Source organism: Eulemur rufifrons, chromosome 2, assembly GCF_041146395.1.
Source record: "Eulemur rufifrons isolate Redbay chromosome 2, OSU_ERuf_1, whole genome shotgun sequence".
Classification (NCBI taxonomy): domain Eukaryota; kingdom Metazoa; phylum Chordata; class Mammalia; order Primates; family Lemuridae; genus Eulemur; species Eulemur rufifrons.
In genome coordinates this window covers 41223276-41238816 of record NC_090984.1, presented here as the reverse complement: position 1 = coordinate 41238816, position 15541 = coordinate 41223276, and the positions used below count along the sequence as shown (strand labels likewise).

General features: G+C 37.1%; 1 protein-coding gene across 1 annotated transcript in view; it reads right to left on the bottom strand.

Moving 5' to 3' along the window:
• Positions 1 to 15541, bottom strand: part of MYO5A (myosin VA) — a 195255-nt gene that overhangs the window by 9513 nt on the left and 170201 nt on the right. Inside the window, exons 33-37 of the mRNA XM_069459699.1 lie at positions 14354 to 14428; positions 12777 to 12870; positions 6694 to 6840; positions 4525 to 4679; positions 338 to 427 (exon numbers count right to left, since the gene is read on the bottom strand). Coding sequence (XP_069315800.1) covers positions 338 to 427; positions 4525 to 4679; positions 6694 to 6840; positions 12777 to 12870; positions 14354 to 14428 — 561 coding nt within the window. The remainder of the gene's footprint in view (positions 1 to 337; positions 428 to 4524; positions 4680 to 6693; positions 6841 to 12776; positions 12871 to 14353; positions 14429 to 15541) is intronic.

The window sequence follows — 15541 nt, the reverse complement described above, 5'->3', positions numbered from 1 at the left end:
TTCTTTAAATAGTTCAATATTCTGATACTGGTTCTTGAAAAGCTCACTTCAACGTATTGATAAGGAGTTTCACTTCTGGTAACTATTCATTGACTGATACCTGTTTTATTTTTCTGTGCTTTCTCATAATATAAACTCTCAGAGGGAGGAAACTATGTCATTCTCTCATTTACTGTTTCATAGATAATGAACATCAAACAAGCAATGAAGCTCCAAGCCACCTCTGAATTTGGGTTTCTAAATTAACAATGGGTTAAACATTTTGTGCTTTTAAAATTTTCCTTAAAAAGGTCAGGGAAAGTCTAGCATGCTGGTTTTGTCATCAAGGTTTTCTCACCTCTTCTCCGCTGTACTGCTTCAAACAGTGCAGAAATCGGCATGTGTTAGAGAGCCAGAAGGAGACGGTTTCAAAATCATCACCTCTTTTCTGAAAGAGAGAATAAGTCTAAATTTACCTTTTTCTTAGGAAAATAACAACCTGAAAAAAACTGAACAGATACAAAAGGCCCATTTCTTTCAGTTACCATTATAAACAATTATAAAAATAAATCACATTGCAGTTGTAAAGTCTCACATTATTGCTAGCAGAATTTCAGCCACTGGGTTCATTGGTTGGTTGTTACTTTGCTGGGTATCCATTTTCTTGCCAACAGAAAGTTAAGCTGATGTTAACTTAGCCGTCCCCCCTTTAAACAGAAAAAAATTCAACAAGCCACAGCTGACCCAAACTCATTAACCTTGGGGTTAATGAAGGGAATCAGAAAGAATTAAAAGCACAAAAGGGAATAACTAGTATTGTAATAAGGAACATGAAAAAGAGTTTGAAGCACTGAAACCCAGATTAGATTAAAAATCTTGTCAGCGGTGAGATAAATTTCTGAGCAGTGACTCAGAGATGGGATGGAGGAAGTCCTGCACGAAGCAGTCAGGGGGAATCCGGTTGGCTCTTCACCAGGACTGGGCCACAGTGGCAGGGAGAAAAGAGAGTCTCATTGTGCCTGAAAAGACACTGGGGCTCAGAATGTTTCCCAGGGCCTGAATGGTAGACGTACTTGGGAAGATATGAATTTGTAAACTAAACCATTTGGATGAACTAATCCCAGTTTGGATATGGGAAGTCACAGAAATATCAATGTTTGCCTATACCTTCTCTTAGAAAACCTTGCATAGGAAAACCTAAAATAGTTTACCTGGGACAGGTGCGTAACATTAAATGACCTTAGAAGCTCATTTTTTTTTTTTGCACAATATCATATATTCCGATAACTCTACTACTGTATCACAACAAAACCTGGGTTCTTGGAAGCTGTATGAGAGCAATTGCCTTTGGTTCCTTGGTAGTGACTTTATGTAGTAAGTGTACTGGCAGGATAAATCATGAGGAAAGACAGATTTCTCATAAGATCATTTTTTTTCATAAATAAAATTCAACTCTTTAAGCAAGTACAAAACAAACTAAAGCCCTTAAATTTTGGAAAATATTTTCCTAAAAAGACTTCAGGAAAAAAATCCTGGCTGGGCAGTGGCTCACTCCTATAATCCTAGCACTCTGGGAGGCCAAGGCAGGAAGGCCACTTGAGGGCAGGAGCTCAAGACCAGCTTGAGCAAGAGCAAGACCCCGTCTCTATAAAAAATAGAAAAATTAGCCAGTGTGGTGGTACACACCTGTAGTCCCAGGTATTCAGGAGCCTGAGACAGCAGGATTGCTTGAGACCAGGAGTTTGAGGTTGCAGTGAGCTGTAATGAGGCCACTGCACTCTAGCCTGGGCAACAAAGTAAGACACTATCTAAAAAAAAAAAAAAAAATCCTTGAGGATATCAGACCTAACTTAGTCTTTTTAGTTGAGACAGAATAACTGAGTTCAGGTCCTGACTTTACTACTAGGGAAATATCTAAAAGACTTAGCTATGAAGTCTTCCAGATTTAGGAGGATTGCCAGAAAGTAAATAAAATTTTATGATACTCCCAAACACAGAAAATCATCCTATGACTTAAGTGCAGATTTGACTAAAAATAACTTTACCCCTTCCAAAAATCTGGATTACAATTGTTCCTAGTGGAGGTTCTGGGCTGAGCTGACACATAACAGATTAGGAGACAATGCTAGCTACAGGCCAGCTTGTGGCAGCAGGTCATAAAAGCACTTATCTAGACTGTCTTTGCTGATGTCTAGATGAGTCAAACTGCAGAGATCTTTGGAATAGCCACAGCCAGACACTTGTAATTGCATCTATATTAAAGGGTCACCAGACAAGTTGATTAAAATCTAAGGAGAAGACTTTATTCCACATTTGTTCTCATTAGTAGGCCTGGACTTTGCTAAGCCACTTTTAAACAAATTAACTCTATAAAAACAATTGCTTTCAGTGTGAACGCTAAGGGTGCCCTCTGTCTTCATGAAAATGAGATACTCTATATTACTTCAAAATAAAAGAATATTTACTTCTTTGGAGATTAAAAAAATTTAAAACTGGCCGGGCGCGGTGGCTCACGCCTGTAATCCTAGCACTCTGGGAGGCCGAGGTGGGCGGATCGTTTGAGCTCAGGAGTTCGAGACCAGCCTGAGCAAGAGTGAGACCCCATCTCTACTAAAAATAGAAAGAAATTATATGGACAGCTAAAAATATATATAGAAAAAATTAGCCGGGCATGGTGGCGCATGCCTGTAGTCCCAGCTACTCGGGAGGCTGAGACAGGAGGATCGCTTGAGCTCAGGAGTTTGAGGTTGCTGTGAGCTAGGCTGACGCCACGGCACTCACTCTAGCCCGGGCAACAGAGTGAGACTCTGTCTCAAAAAAAAAAAAAAAAAAAAATTAAAACTGAATGCCAACTCTTTAGTCAAGAAGTTACTAGACTGAGTTTGCCAAAATAGTATTTTTACAATGAATAAATTGTACTTGGTCAAAATTATACAATAAATCAAAGTTAGTTCTTTATCTCATAGAGAAAACAATTAAGTTGAACTTAAAGCTATTTTCAGTTTTTGATTTTTTTTTAGATAAAAATGAGCTATGAGCTAAAACTATATGGATTCTCTGTATGTCTTTGGCCAGTTACACTATTTTAGAGCCCACAGCAAAAAAACAGTTGCTAAAATCAAAACAGGGATATGAGACACATGCACATTAATTTTAAATGGTATTAAAAGAACGTTATGTTCTAGTACACATTCTTTTTAATTTTTAATCAATTTAATAGTTAAATGATAAATATCTTCTTGCAATTAAGAAGAGAGGCAGAGAACTTTATGATTTGGTAGTAGTTGACTCAAAAAGTAGCAAAATTCATAATCTAAGAGTAGTATAGTATCAATACACTAAAAACGAGTTATATTTGGAAGATACTCAGCAATTTTTAAATGTTAAAATTTCAGAAACTCCATGCCTTAGTAACCACTGTAGAATGTAATTACATAGAATATCTGCACAGTAGGGACTGACTCAGAACCAGCATTTGTCAAAACCAAGGGCTGGGAGAGGGAGGAATGGGGAGTTAGTATAATGGGTAGAGTTTCAGTCGTGGAGGATAAAAAAGTTATGGAACTGGATGGTGGTGATGGTTTTACAACAATGTAAATATAACTAATGCCACATAACTGTGCACTTAAAAATGGTTAAAATGGTAAATTTTGTTATGTATGTTTTACCACAATTAAAAAAAAAGTTTATGAAAGACATCTTAGATTTGAGAGAGTCCACTAGGTATGGTAACTATCCACTTAACTTCATTCTCAAAGTTCCCATTAAGTTCAATAATCAGAAAGCAAAGTAGCTACAGCACACTATCCTAGCTCCCCACAGAAACACTTGAGTTAAAACAAGTATGATGTTCATTGTTTCTGTAGAGAGTGAAGAGGAGGATTATGCAAGTGACTCAGTGATTACTGAGTTATGTGGGGCTTTCTGCTTGGTTATATAATTTTGCAGTCTTTTCTAAGTCTTTCCTCTCTCATTAGCATCTGTGTGTGTTGTTTCTCACATGGAACCAGGCATTTTAGGTAACTGGGAAAATTATGGGGCGAGTTGGAGAACAAAGGGAAGCAAAGTTAGAAGAAAATTTTTCATGTTTTATCAGACATCTTTTTATATGAATGAATTCAAGTATTATTGAACTTACTTAACATCTATTTTAACTTTGGCATCATGTTCCCTATTTATATTAAATATTTTAAATTTAGTTCCAAGTAAACTTCAAAGCAAATTATTTGTCCATGAAGAAACTTAATTTACTACACAATTAAATACAATTATATCAAGTTAATTTGATTACTGATCAACCTGAGCCCTGTTTTGAAAGAAGGTATATCAACATGTTCAAGAAAGAATATTTCCTCCAGTGGAAGTTTTCACTTAAGGCTGGAAAGTGTTCATAATAAGCAACTTCTTAAAACATAAAATAAGATAAAAATAATAATTAAAAAACCCCAAGCAACTTAGCTAAAGTCAAAGGAAGGAAAAGCACCTCTGTGCAGATTCTGTCATCATCAACACTTATTATGATAATTTTGTTGAACATGAACTGACCTTCAATACTTTTTTGATGCTGTTAATTGTTGATGTCAGCAATGACCTTACTTTCTGATCATCATTCAGGTAGTCAGCATGTCGAACACACATAAACAGGATATATGCTGGTAATCCTGGAATCAAATTGACTGCTACACCACGTGGCTTCAGTTCTGAAAAAAAGAAAAATACTCTTACATAACGCTGAAAGTCTTCATGAGGCATGTGTTATGAGATATAAAAGCACAGTTGTCATGTAAGAGTTCAATCATTCAATGTAAGTCGGTCATATAAACAAAGGTATTTTAATAGCTCATTAAATAGAGAAATTCTTGAGTGCGGGGACATGTCTATTAATGACAACTCCCAAATTTATACCTACTACCCTGACTTTTCCCTTGAACTCCAGTCTCTTGTATCAACTGCCTTCTTGACATCTCTGCTCAGGTACATTGAACTGAGCCTCTCCCAAACCAAACTCTTGCTTCCCCATGGAACCTGCTCTTTTGCAAGTGTTCTGCATTTCAGTAATCAGCAGCTCCAGTCTTCCAGTTTCTTACATTATAAACACCATCTTTCTCTTTGATTTCTTTCTTTTTCTCACACCACATATCCAATTCATCAACAAATCCCCTTGGCTCTGCCTATTAAATACAACCCAAATCCAACGCCTTCTTCCTGCCTGTACTAGCTGCAGCCCCGTCAGGGCCAGCGTCATCCCCTGCATTGCTGCAACAGCTCCCTAACAGGCCTCCCGGGGTTATCCCCTGCTCCCCAGTAGTGCGTTTTCCACACACCACAAGTCATTCTTTAAGAAAAGCTATGTCAGATCATGTCACTCTTGTCTGAGAATCCTCCAAGCAGCTTATTTCACTTATTTATAAAATCTGAAATCCTTACCATAGTCCATGGGATCTGGCCATGTTCCCCTTCCCCAGCCCCAGCTCACTCTGCTTGTCAAATGGGCCTCCTTGCTGTTGGCTGAATGTGCCAGGCATGCTTCCACCCCAGGGCCTGTGCACTTACTGTTTTTCTGCCTCAAATATTCTTTCCTCAGACGTCAGCATGATGTCCAAAGACCACCTTACCAACTCCTGGCAACTTTATATAAACCAGTATACCTGCCTTCACTCTTTATTCTTTTTACTCCATTATATATTATTTTATTTTATTTTCTCTATTTCTCCTCTGGAATGTTAGCTCTATGAGAATGGGTACTTTGTTTTGTTCATTACCAGCACCTAAAAAATGCTTGGCACATGGTAGGATTCAGTAAATATTTATTGAATTGATAATCTGTAACTCTATGCTTAAAAACCAGTGGCTCCTTAACATTTTTGCAAAATGAAGATCATGTTGAAACTTCAGCACCTCTGCACCTATATATAGTACCAAATTAATGCTAGGAACATTAAATCAGGTGTAACTGCCAGTCACATTGCTGTCACTCTGATACCTGGGGGAGGAATGCTATGCAAAGGCTGAAAGGAGAGGTTTTTAGGTTTTTTAATTCACTACTTACAGTGTGTGCACTCTCTAATCATTTACCGCCATTCTGTAAAAAGTCTTCTTGCAGAGCCAGTGGGCTCACACCCAATCTTAAAGGCTTCATGCTGCTCTGAAATATTTCTTCCACTCCCATCTTATTTGTTCTGTCCTGTCCTTCCTTTGCTGGAATCTTTTCCTTAATTCTTTTGTTTCTTTCCTATTACAACATATTTAGTTGTAAACCTTTCTAGGGAACTAAGGAAAAACAGAAACTCAGGAACCTAAACAGCCTACAGCAGTAGTGTTCAACTGTGGCTATACTTGAGAATCCCTTGAGAGGTTTTAAAAAAAAGTACTAGACATCACCATGCTCTTCTCCCTAGAGATTTTTCATTGGTCTGGTGTGTGTGTGTGGGTATACATCAGTACTTTTCAAAAGTTTCCCAGGTTATTCTAATGTGCAGCCAGGGCTGAGAAGTCCGGCCTCAAGGGATCTTTAGGTGGGTCCTAGACACACGTCCCTGCAGTTTGACTCATAAGACATGTTATGGTCAGGACACTAGTACAGCACTATAATGCACAGTATGTAAGGGTAACTAAAGAAACTTTGATGTTGAATATTTCAAAAATTAGTGACTAGTTTTTCCAACCATTGACACATGCCAGAAAGGCCTTTTATCCCATGCAAAAGATACTTGCCCAGAATCAGGTTCTTAACAAGTTTTTGCTCATCTTCCTTCTTGTATTCCAGCATTCCTTGGAAATCCTTTTCCTTCCTGGGAATGTTGACGGGACGGATAGGTTCATCAATGATCTGTCCTGGAGATATATTCTCCATCTGGCCCACTTCATGAGAAGCAAAAAAGGAGAATACAATGTTTTCCAGATAGAAAAGATGAGAGGGTTCCATGTTCATATAATTTTGAATGAACTCCGTAACAACAGAAACTTGCCATATTTGCTGCTTAACTATCCACTCTTAAAATATTTTTTCTGCTAAAATTGAGTGGCTCAAGGGCAAAATTATATGGTAATGTTATTCTGACAGACACTAGAGCCTCACTACAATTAACATCAAATAAATTTACCTGATTCAAAACCTTTTAATTTTTTTTTGTAATAAGATTTACTTTCTAATGATATTAAATGTCCCAAAAGTAAGTGGTTTAACATATTTGTTAACAAATTGACACCAATCAGAAATGGTTAAATATATTTAGACTTTAACTCACAGGAGGAAAAAACATTATTCTACAAAGGGGCAGCAAGAATATAAAAGATTCCTTTCCCTTTAGCTCTATGAATCTAGTCATTTAAAAGCAAAAGAATATTTACTTTAAATGTATCATTACAATTAGTTCAAACCACATCAAGCTATCTGGTAGAATACTGTTTCTTCATACCAACTGCTGTGAAAATGCATGATTTTTCACAAAGGCTTCGTAAGGCAAAGATTTAACTTTCTCCTGCCACCCCTCATTCTCAGAGAAATCACGAGCAGATAAAACACCTCTATTTAACAATTCCCTAAATGTTATTGCTATTTGTTTGTTTCTTTTTAATAGAATGCTAAAAATTCTACCATGAAGTTGTGACCATTAAAGTTCAACCACCACTGTTTAACAACTTTCAGATGTTAAAAATGGTCCCTATTGTCAATGGCAGCAGCTAGAGGAGAATTATGCTAAAGGTAAAACAAAAAAAGTCTCCAATTTCATCTCAAAATTGAGGACTGAATGGGAAACACAAGGAAAGGAAAGGGAACATATGAGTTATTATGGGTGACTGTGGAGATACACGCCAGGAAGCAGGTTTCTTATCTTTTTATCCTTAGGAAGGGGGAGCAGTTAAGAAATCTATTTAAGTGCAGATTAAGTTTGAATTCCAAGACTATTGTCAAATCAAATGCAGATTAGATGCAAAAACATTAGAAAGTTTAATGTTGCTGACTCCAAGAGGTAATAGTAGTGCTTCATGTGTCACTCTGGGCAATTTCCTGGGTTAGTTCTGAGAAGCCAGTTCCACAGGAAGAGGTTATCACAGAGAACATCAATACCTGCCAGTGCTCTTGCTTATGTGGCACGGAACCTGGTGACACACCGTCCACCCCATGCTGCAGCGTCAACACTGGACTATCAGCGCCGAAAATTTGGTTTAGGTAAAGTCACCACCATCCAGCAACACTATGATGTCTAAAGAGTGGTCAGATTGCAGTTGGACAGATACCATAATCTAGTGTTCCATATGCATGATTATAGTCTGAAAGCCACAGGACTAGTTATAAAACGTGTTCCTCTATACAAGAGAAGAGGATACTCAAACTCTTTAGTTTTATATAAATTATTTCTGGAGTCAGTTTAAACACAGTACCATGAGCACCTCTGAAGCAGCACATAGTGGCCTCTACAGCTTGTGAATCTGCTGCTGTGTATAAAAAAACAGAACAATAAATTCCTGCCATCTATGTTACTAGTAACTTTAAGCCACAGAGATAATTCCAAAAGGGTACATTGGGAGGAAACAAGTTCAAGATATTGGTTTTATCAATAAATGCACATATTTGGACTCCATGTAACCCAAAGAGGATGTTTTAAACCTACGGATTTGATCAAATCTAAGATGCCATTGATTATGAGATATACCATTTTATATAACACTAAAAAAGAAAAAACATTGCCAATTAAACTATAACCCATCAACAATTGTAAGACACACCCCAATTTCCGAGATGTTAGAATGTGAAACCTTATATACCTCTAGGCACAGCTCTAGGCTATTTAGGTACATAATGTTCATAGAATTTATAAAATATGGTGAGCATTTTTACTAAGAGAGTTTGTGTTAAAAGAAAGCTTCTCTTTCCTTTTGCAAAATCTCTAACCAGGATATTTTTGGTTCTTTATAAAAATGTCAGAAAAAATCTGCCATACTCTCATTAAAAGTTTTTCTTTCTGCTTTTGAATTCTCCCTAGGGACTTAGTCTTTACAAAGGCTCACAAATGAAATATAGATGTCAGCTCAACATAACCTTGATTTATTTGGCAATATTACCTACTAATTAAAATAACATGTCAACCTTTATGTAGCATCAGGAAAATACAGTGCTGCAAGAGATAAGCCAGGACACCACCCCAGTTTGCAAACACTCAAGAGGCCTTGGCAGTTGCGATAGTTCAATGTTTGTATCCCTTCCAAAATTCATGTTAAAACTAATCCCCAATGCAACAGCATTAAGAAGTGGGGCCTTTAGAAGGTGGTTAGGTCCTGAGGGCTCTGTTCTCATGGATGGAATTAGACCTTACAAATGGGGCTAGAGGGAACTAGTGAGGCCTTTTGCCCTTCTGCCTTCTGCCTTGTGAGGACACAGCCTTTGTCCCCTCCAGAGGATGCAACAAGGCGAGCCACTGTGGAAACAGAGACCATGCCCTCTGAACGTGCTGGTGCCTTGACCTTTGTCTTCCATCCTCTAGAACTGTCAGAAATAAATTTCTGTTCTCTATAAATTACTCAGGCTCAGGAATTTTGTTTAGCAGCACAAATGGACTGAGACAGTGGTCACTTAGTCCAACACTCCATCTAATATAGACACCCTTCTAGAAAGACCTGAAGCAAGAATCTATTTTCATTTTCTAGATTCTTTTTTTTTTTTTTTTTGAGACAGAGCCTCACTCTGTTGCCTGGGCTAGAGTGCCGTGGCATCAGCCTAGCTCACTGCAACCTCAAACTCCTGGGCTCAAGCGATCCTCCTGCCTCAGCCTCCTGAGTACCTAGGACTACAGGCATGCAACACCATGCCCGGCTAATTTTTTTTTCTATTTTTAGTAGAGATGGGGTCTCACTCTTGCTCAGGCTGATATCGAACTCCTGAGCTCAAGTGATCCTCCCACCTCAGCCTCTCAGAATACTAGGATTATAGGCATGAGCCATGACACCCAGCCAATTTTCTCGATTCTTTATATGCTTAAAGGAAAAATATTCTTGAACCTTTTGTCCTGGAAAAGGAAAGGAAATTGGAAGGTTTTTAAAAAATTTACTTTTCCTCACTTTGGCACCAGGAAGATCTTGATCTCAGGTTTAATTGAGACAGATAAATTCATATTAAGTAGAGAAATTCTATAAGAAAATATGACACAAAGGAGAGAAATCAGTGGCCCTCAGAAGGTTTGGGTTCTAATCCTGCCACCTAACTTGCTGAGATGTTGGATAAGTCACTTACAATTTTGGGGCCTTAGTTTTTCCTCTTATGAAATAATTAACTGATTTCTAGAATCCCTTCAGGTCTAAATTTCTTGATTCTATAAAAATTGAGATGGAACACTCACTCCTGGAATAAAATATAACACGAAACAGATCAAATTTTGAAACACTCTCCATTTAGCTATATAATTTCTGCTAAAAATGATATATGTTGGCATTTTTTAAAAAAAGTCTTTGTTTGCTTCTAAAACAGTCTCCTTAATTAAATGTAGCCCACAGGAGGAGGCAAGAGTCGTGCTATTTTAAACCAAAAGGATTTAAGTGTGCTGCAATATATTTAAAGAAAAACATAAGAAAACTTTTAGTTCTTATAAGCGGCTTTGTTGTACAAAGTTGCCAGTATTTTCTGTATAACAGAGAGATACAGGGATGAAGAGAAAAGTGCTAAAAGAGCTTGTCACCTTTATTCCCTAATTTGGGGAAGAAACAAGGATACTGTACTCAGCAAGTGCCCAAGTCACATAAATCTATTTCATTTTATCCTCTACATATGTATCATTTAACTCAAAATATCACTTTTCCATAGAACTAGTACATCTTTTTTGTTTAATCAGTAAATTGTTATTCTCAAATGCTACTTACAGCTTTATAGCTATCAGGATAGTTTAAGTGATGAAGTTGATTTCTGATTGACAATGGCTTAAAATCAGTAAAATCTTAAAATATTCTAACCTGTTTCTTCAATTAAAAATATACATATCAAAGAAAGCTGATTTAAAAATATAAAATAATGCATGTCTTTTCTATTTAACAAAATTTACTAAAGTATGGCAAAGGAACCATTAGGAATTTAACAAATAAACAATCTCACAAGTTAATACCCTTAAAATCAGTTTCTTTCAAGAAAATACTCTGCTGTCTAATTATCATCTCATGATATAATTAGTGCAGAGTTAGGTACAGAAAGTTCTTTAAGTTCTACCAATAGACATTATAGTCCATGTGGGAGCATGTGATTTGGAGGTTCGAAAGTTTTAATGTAATATATAAATCATGTAATGCTAAAAGATTATATATAAAATATGACTACAAAGTAATCTTTCTGATTTCTAAACAAATATTTCAGTATTTTTATATCTAAGGGAGTGATATCCTGTGGACAGTAAATATCCATGTTGCCGTGTTCTAAATATTTCTGAAACTTATTTATTCACTCAACAAACATGGAATGATTATGATAGGTCAGACACTATACTAGGTGCTATGAAAACAAGAGGAAGTGAGAGGTGGTTCCTATGCTTGGGAAACTCATAGTCTATTATGGAAGACAGTAATTCAAACAGAAAAATTGCTAAAAATACGACACAGTGAAAACCACAAAAGATTTGAGCCAAGCTGTGGTGCACAGAGGGCAGAGCCATATGGTCTGCCTGTGAGATGAGGCAAAGCTGCTCTTGAGCATGTAACATATGACTCTGCTCTCAAAGGATGAGCAGAACTTTGCCCAGGAGGAGCAGGAAGACCAAACAGAAGGAATAGTTATGGCAGGGCCTGGCATGTTGAGGGAATGAAAGAGTCAATCATGATAGAGCCTTTTGAACATCTCCAGTGATGGGGAATCTTTACCCTTTGAGCCAAGCAAGAATTATACAAAGTGACACAGAGAGAATAAGATGGGTAGTCAGGCTGAGCAGTATCATCTTTAGGCAAAATGGTAATAGTCACAGAGGTTTGAAGGCAATTTCATAGAGTGTCTCTATAATCTCTTGAGCAGGGAGAGAGCTGTTGGAATGAGCTTAGAATTTGGCTTTAGTCCAAATTCTTATATAAGAATTCAAAACCAGATTCATTTGTATGTAATAATAACTGATATTTGATAATTTCTCAAGGAGTTTTCCTGTCATATAGAAATGAGATTTTTGAAAAAATCTTATTTCTTTATTATCATAATTCATATTTTTCTTACTTCTCTTTTCTCTCTGTTAGACTATGAGTTCTTTGAGGACACAGACTCTGTTTTACTCATCTTGGCATCCCTAATACTAAAAATAACAGCAATACTAATAACAAGTTGTATGTAGTGTTTACTATGTATCAGGAACTATTCTAAGTGTATTACACACATTAACTCATTTGAACGTTATAAACCATGCAGGTAGATACCATCATCATTTCCATTTAACGGGTGGAAAAACTGAGGCATAGAGAGTTTCAGTAACTTGCCCAATATCATATGATTAATAAGTAGGAGAGCTAGGATTTGAACCCAAGAAGCATGACGCCAGAATCCGTGCTCTTAACCTCTATGCTATACTGCCCTAGCACAGTGCCTGGAACATATTAATAGAAAATATTCATTACATGCTTGCTGAATGAATTCTCTCCCTTTGTATTATTATTATTACAATGAAAAGAACATTTTTCCTCATCTAGAGAAATGGAAATTTCCACTCCACAGAGGTTGAGTTTGCTGAAAGTCATTTTTGTTATTATCCTTAATATTTGCATATAAACCCCTATTAGGCCACTTGTAGAGCAAGACAAAACCAAGATTCAGTAACTGTCATAAAAACATGTTTAAATACCTTCTAGTTCGCCAATTTTTTTGGCAAATACTTTCAGTTGTTTTTTCAGTTTCCGGACAGTCTTATCTTGTTTTTCAAGTTGTTCCATTAGATCCTGAAGATCAAAATGAGAAATAAGAGAAAGATCAAAATAGGCCTTCTAAAATGCACTCAGAGAAAGCAGACACAAAATCACAGCAACAACATGGTTAGTTTTACATAAAGCTCCAGAAAAGCTCGTTGGTGGAGCCACCACTTGGCTAAAACTGGCAGGCATGGGAAATGCAGCTACAATAAAAGCCAAATGTTAAAATATAAAATGCAGTAAAATCCTTTACAGCATGATGGATAGCAGGCTCACTGTGGAGTCTTTTCTAGTAGACTCCATGTAGGAAAAACAATTGCATGCTTGTTAAACATACTGTTATTCCAGTGGAATGCTTTCTTTTAAAGGGGAACTAGACAAAATAAATTTTGATGAATACACAAAAAGTTTTGTGGAAAGATTTAAGAATGGTTGAACTTTGGTAGGGACTGACACTTTATGTATGTGAAGCACTCTCTCTATGAGACCCACCCTTCTGGAGATGCTAAAATTAGCCCCGAAACTTAAGAAATGTTTAGAAGTTTTGGGAATTAAAAGGTAAGCTGAAAAAATATTCTTAGAGAACAGGATAAAGAGTGGTCTGCTGACCTAGGTAGGACCAAAATGGTAGGTGGCATAAGACACCTACAAAATCTTGCAGGTGATATAATTTTGCTTATATAGAAGAAAGGAAGCTGGGCAAGGTGGCTCACACCTGTAATCCCAGATACTCTAGAGGATCACTTGAGCCCAGGAGTTCAAGACTAGAGTAAGCTATGATTGTGCCACTGCACTCCAGCAGCCTGGGAAACAGAGTGAGACCTTGTCCCTAAAAGTTAAAAAAAAAAGAAAGAAAAGAAAAGAAAAGGAAAAGAAAGGAAAAAAAGGGGGGGTAATTATGAATGGCTCATGCAAAAAGAGAAAACAAAAGCAGTACAATTAAGGGGGAGGGTATAAAGAAGTCTGAGATTGTTGGCTCTCTAGTTAATAAAGAATTCTTTCAAATGACAGGCATAGTTAAAAACTGAATAATTAAGAAGAAAGTGGACAACAGAAGGCTCAGAAAGAGCTAAGAAGGAAAATGAGTCAGTGAAGTGTGTGGTTGTTATTCAGGTTATGGAAAAGCAAAGCATTACAAATACAAATATTTATTCATTCTTCAGTTTAGACAGGAGTGGATTTAGGTACTAGGCCAATGACTCAAAGGGAATAGTTGCTAACATTTCAAAGTGTTAAGTTGTGCTTCTTGGATTTTACTTGATCGTTCAAGTCACATTTTGCTTCCATCACACTGTAAGCCTAGTGTTAATAACAAATCAAACGTGACAATGGACGCAGCAGGACACTGACAGAGGTGACACCACTGGCTAAAAGACAGCTGTGGGGAGAAATAAGTTTTGTGAAAGTTTTTCAAGAGACTTCCTGGGAAGGGGCAGGCAGCAGTGTGCTCTTCAGTTACAGAGGGCTCAAAGTAGCAAGGAAGACAAAGGAAAGGCACTGTGGTTTTACATACAATCATCCGTTTGTAAAGTGAAATCCGATAGGATTGATACTTCTTAGGGTCATCTGCATATAATTCCTCAAAATACTGAAAAAACAGGCACAATAGATATTTGTTTTTCTCTGTGTCTTTGAAGGCAATGCTACCTCTCAGCAAAATCAATTTTAAAATATTTTATCACACAAACAGTGAAAGTGTATAAACTCAAAAGCTCTGATTTGTCACCTGCCATTACCCTTTTATCTTCCTAGTATAGATGATTCTAATTACATATATACGGACATTTCTGTCGTAATTAAAGGAAACAGGCTGTGGCCAAGACACCATCATTTAGCAAGTGAACACATTGCCCAGATAAGGCTTTTATTTCACTCAAGCCTCCTTCCTGGTTTTACTCCTAGCCTCTTCCGTACATGATGCTCACAAATTGCTGCACCTTTTTTCGCTGCCAGCAGCAGTGGAAGAGTAGGGAAGGCAAATAAATGAAAGTGAGAATAATGGCAATGTTCGCACTCTTGTGTGAAGTCGAAGAGACTGGTGAGAGGCTGTGTGCCTTTCTTCCCTGAAAGGCAGCGTTGGGGAGGCCTGTGAAACCTGTTCACTTAGAGGAGGGAGAAAAATCATTTTTGTGTTTGTACTGAGGGGTAGGTGGGTGGGAGGATGTTATGCGAGGTGGAGTTTCTAAGAACACTAAGTTCAGGTCCACTGCAATATTCTGCTCAAGTGTTTCCTAAAGAAATGCACAATTAAGATTGGGAAACAATGATTTTGAAAAAGTACATCATTTCCTATGCTTAAGTTTGTATCCATCCTCCTGAGTTAGTAGTCAATGTAATGGCAGGAGAAGCAACTGATCTACAAAGTGTTTTCCCAAAACTCAAACTCATTAACTAGACTCTACCAGCTTAGAATGTGGGGGCATAGCCTATTTTTGTATTAGCTATGAAGAATTGCCAAGAAAATTAATACTGCAAACAAAGTTGCAAGGGAAATGCTTGACCAATTTAGTGAAGAAACTCTGGAAATCTGCCACCCAGAAGCATCCTTATTTCACGGTTTCACCTTGTATTTTAAGGCAATCATTTATAAGCACAGAATTTATATGCTGATCAATCGTTATTATTCAGTATATTTATCAATACTTAGACATCAAAGCATTGTTAGTTTAATGTAAGCAACAATATACTTGAGAGTAATAAA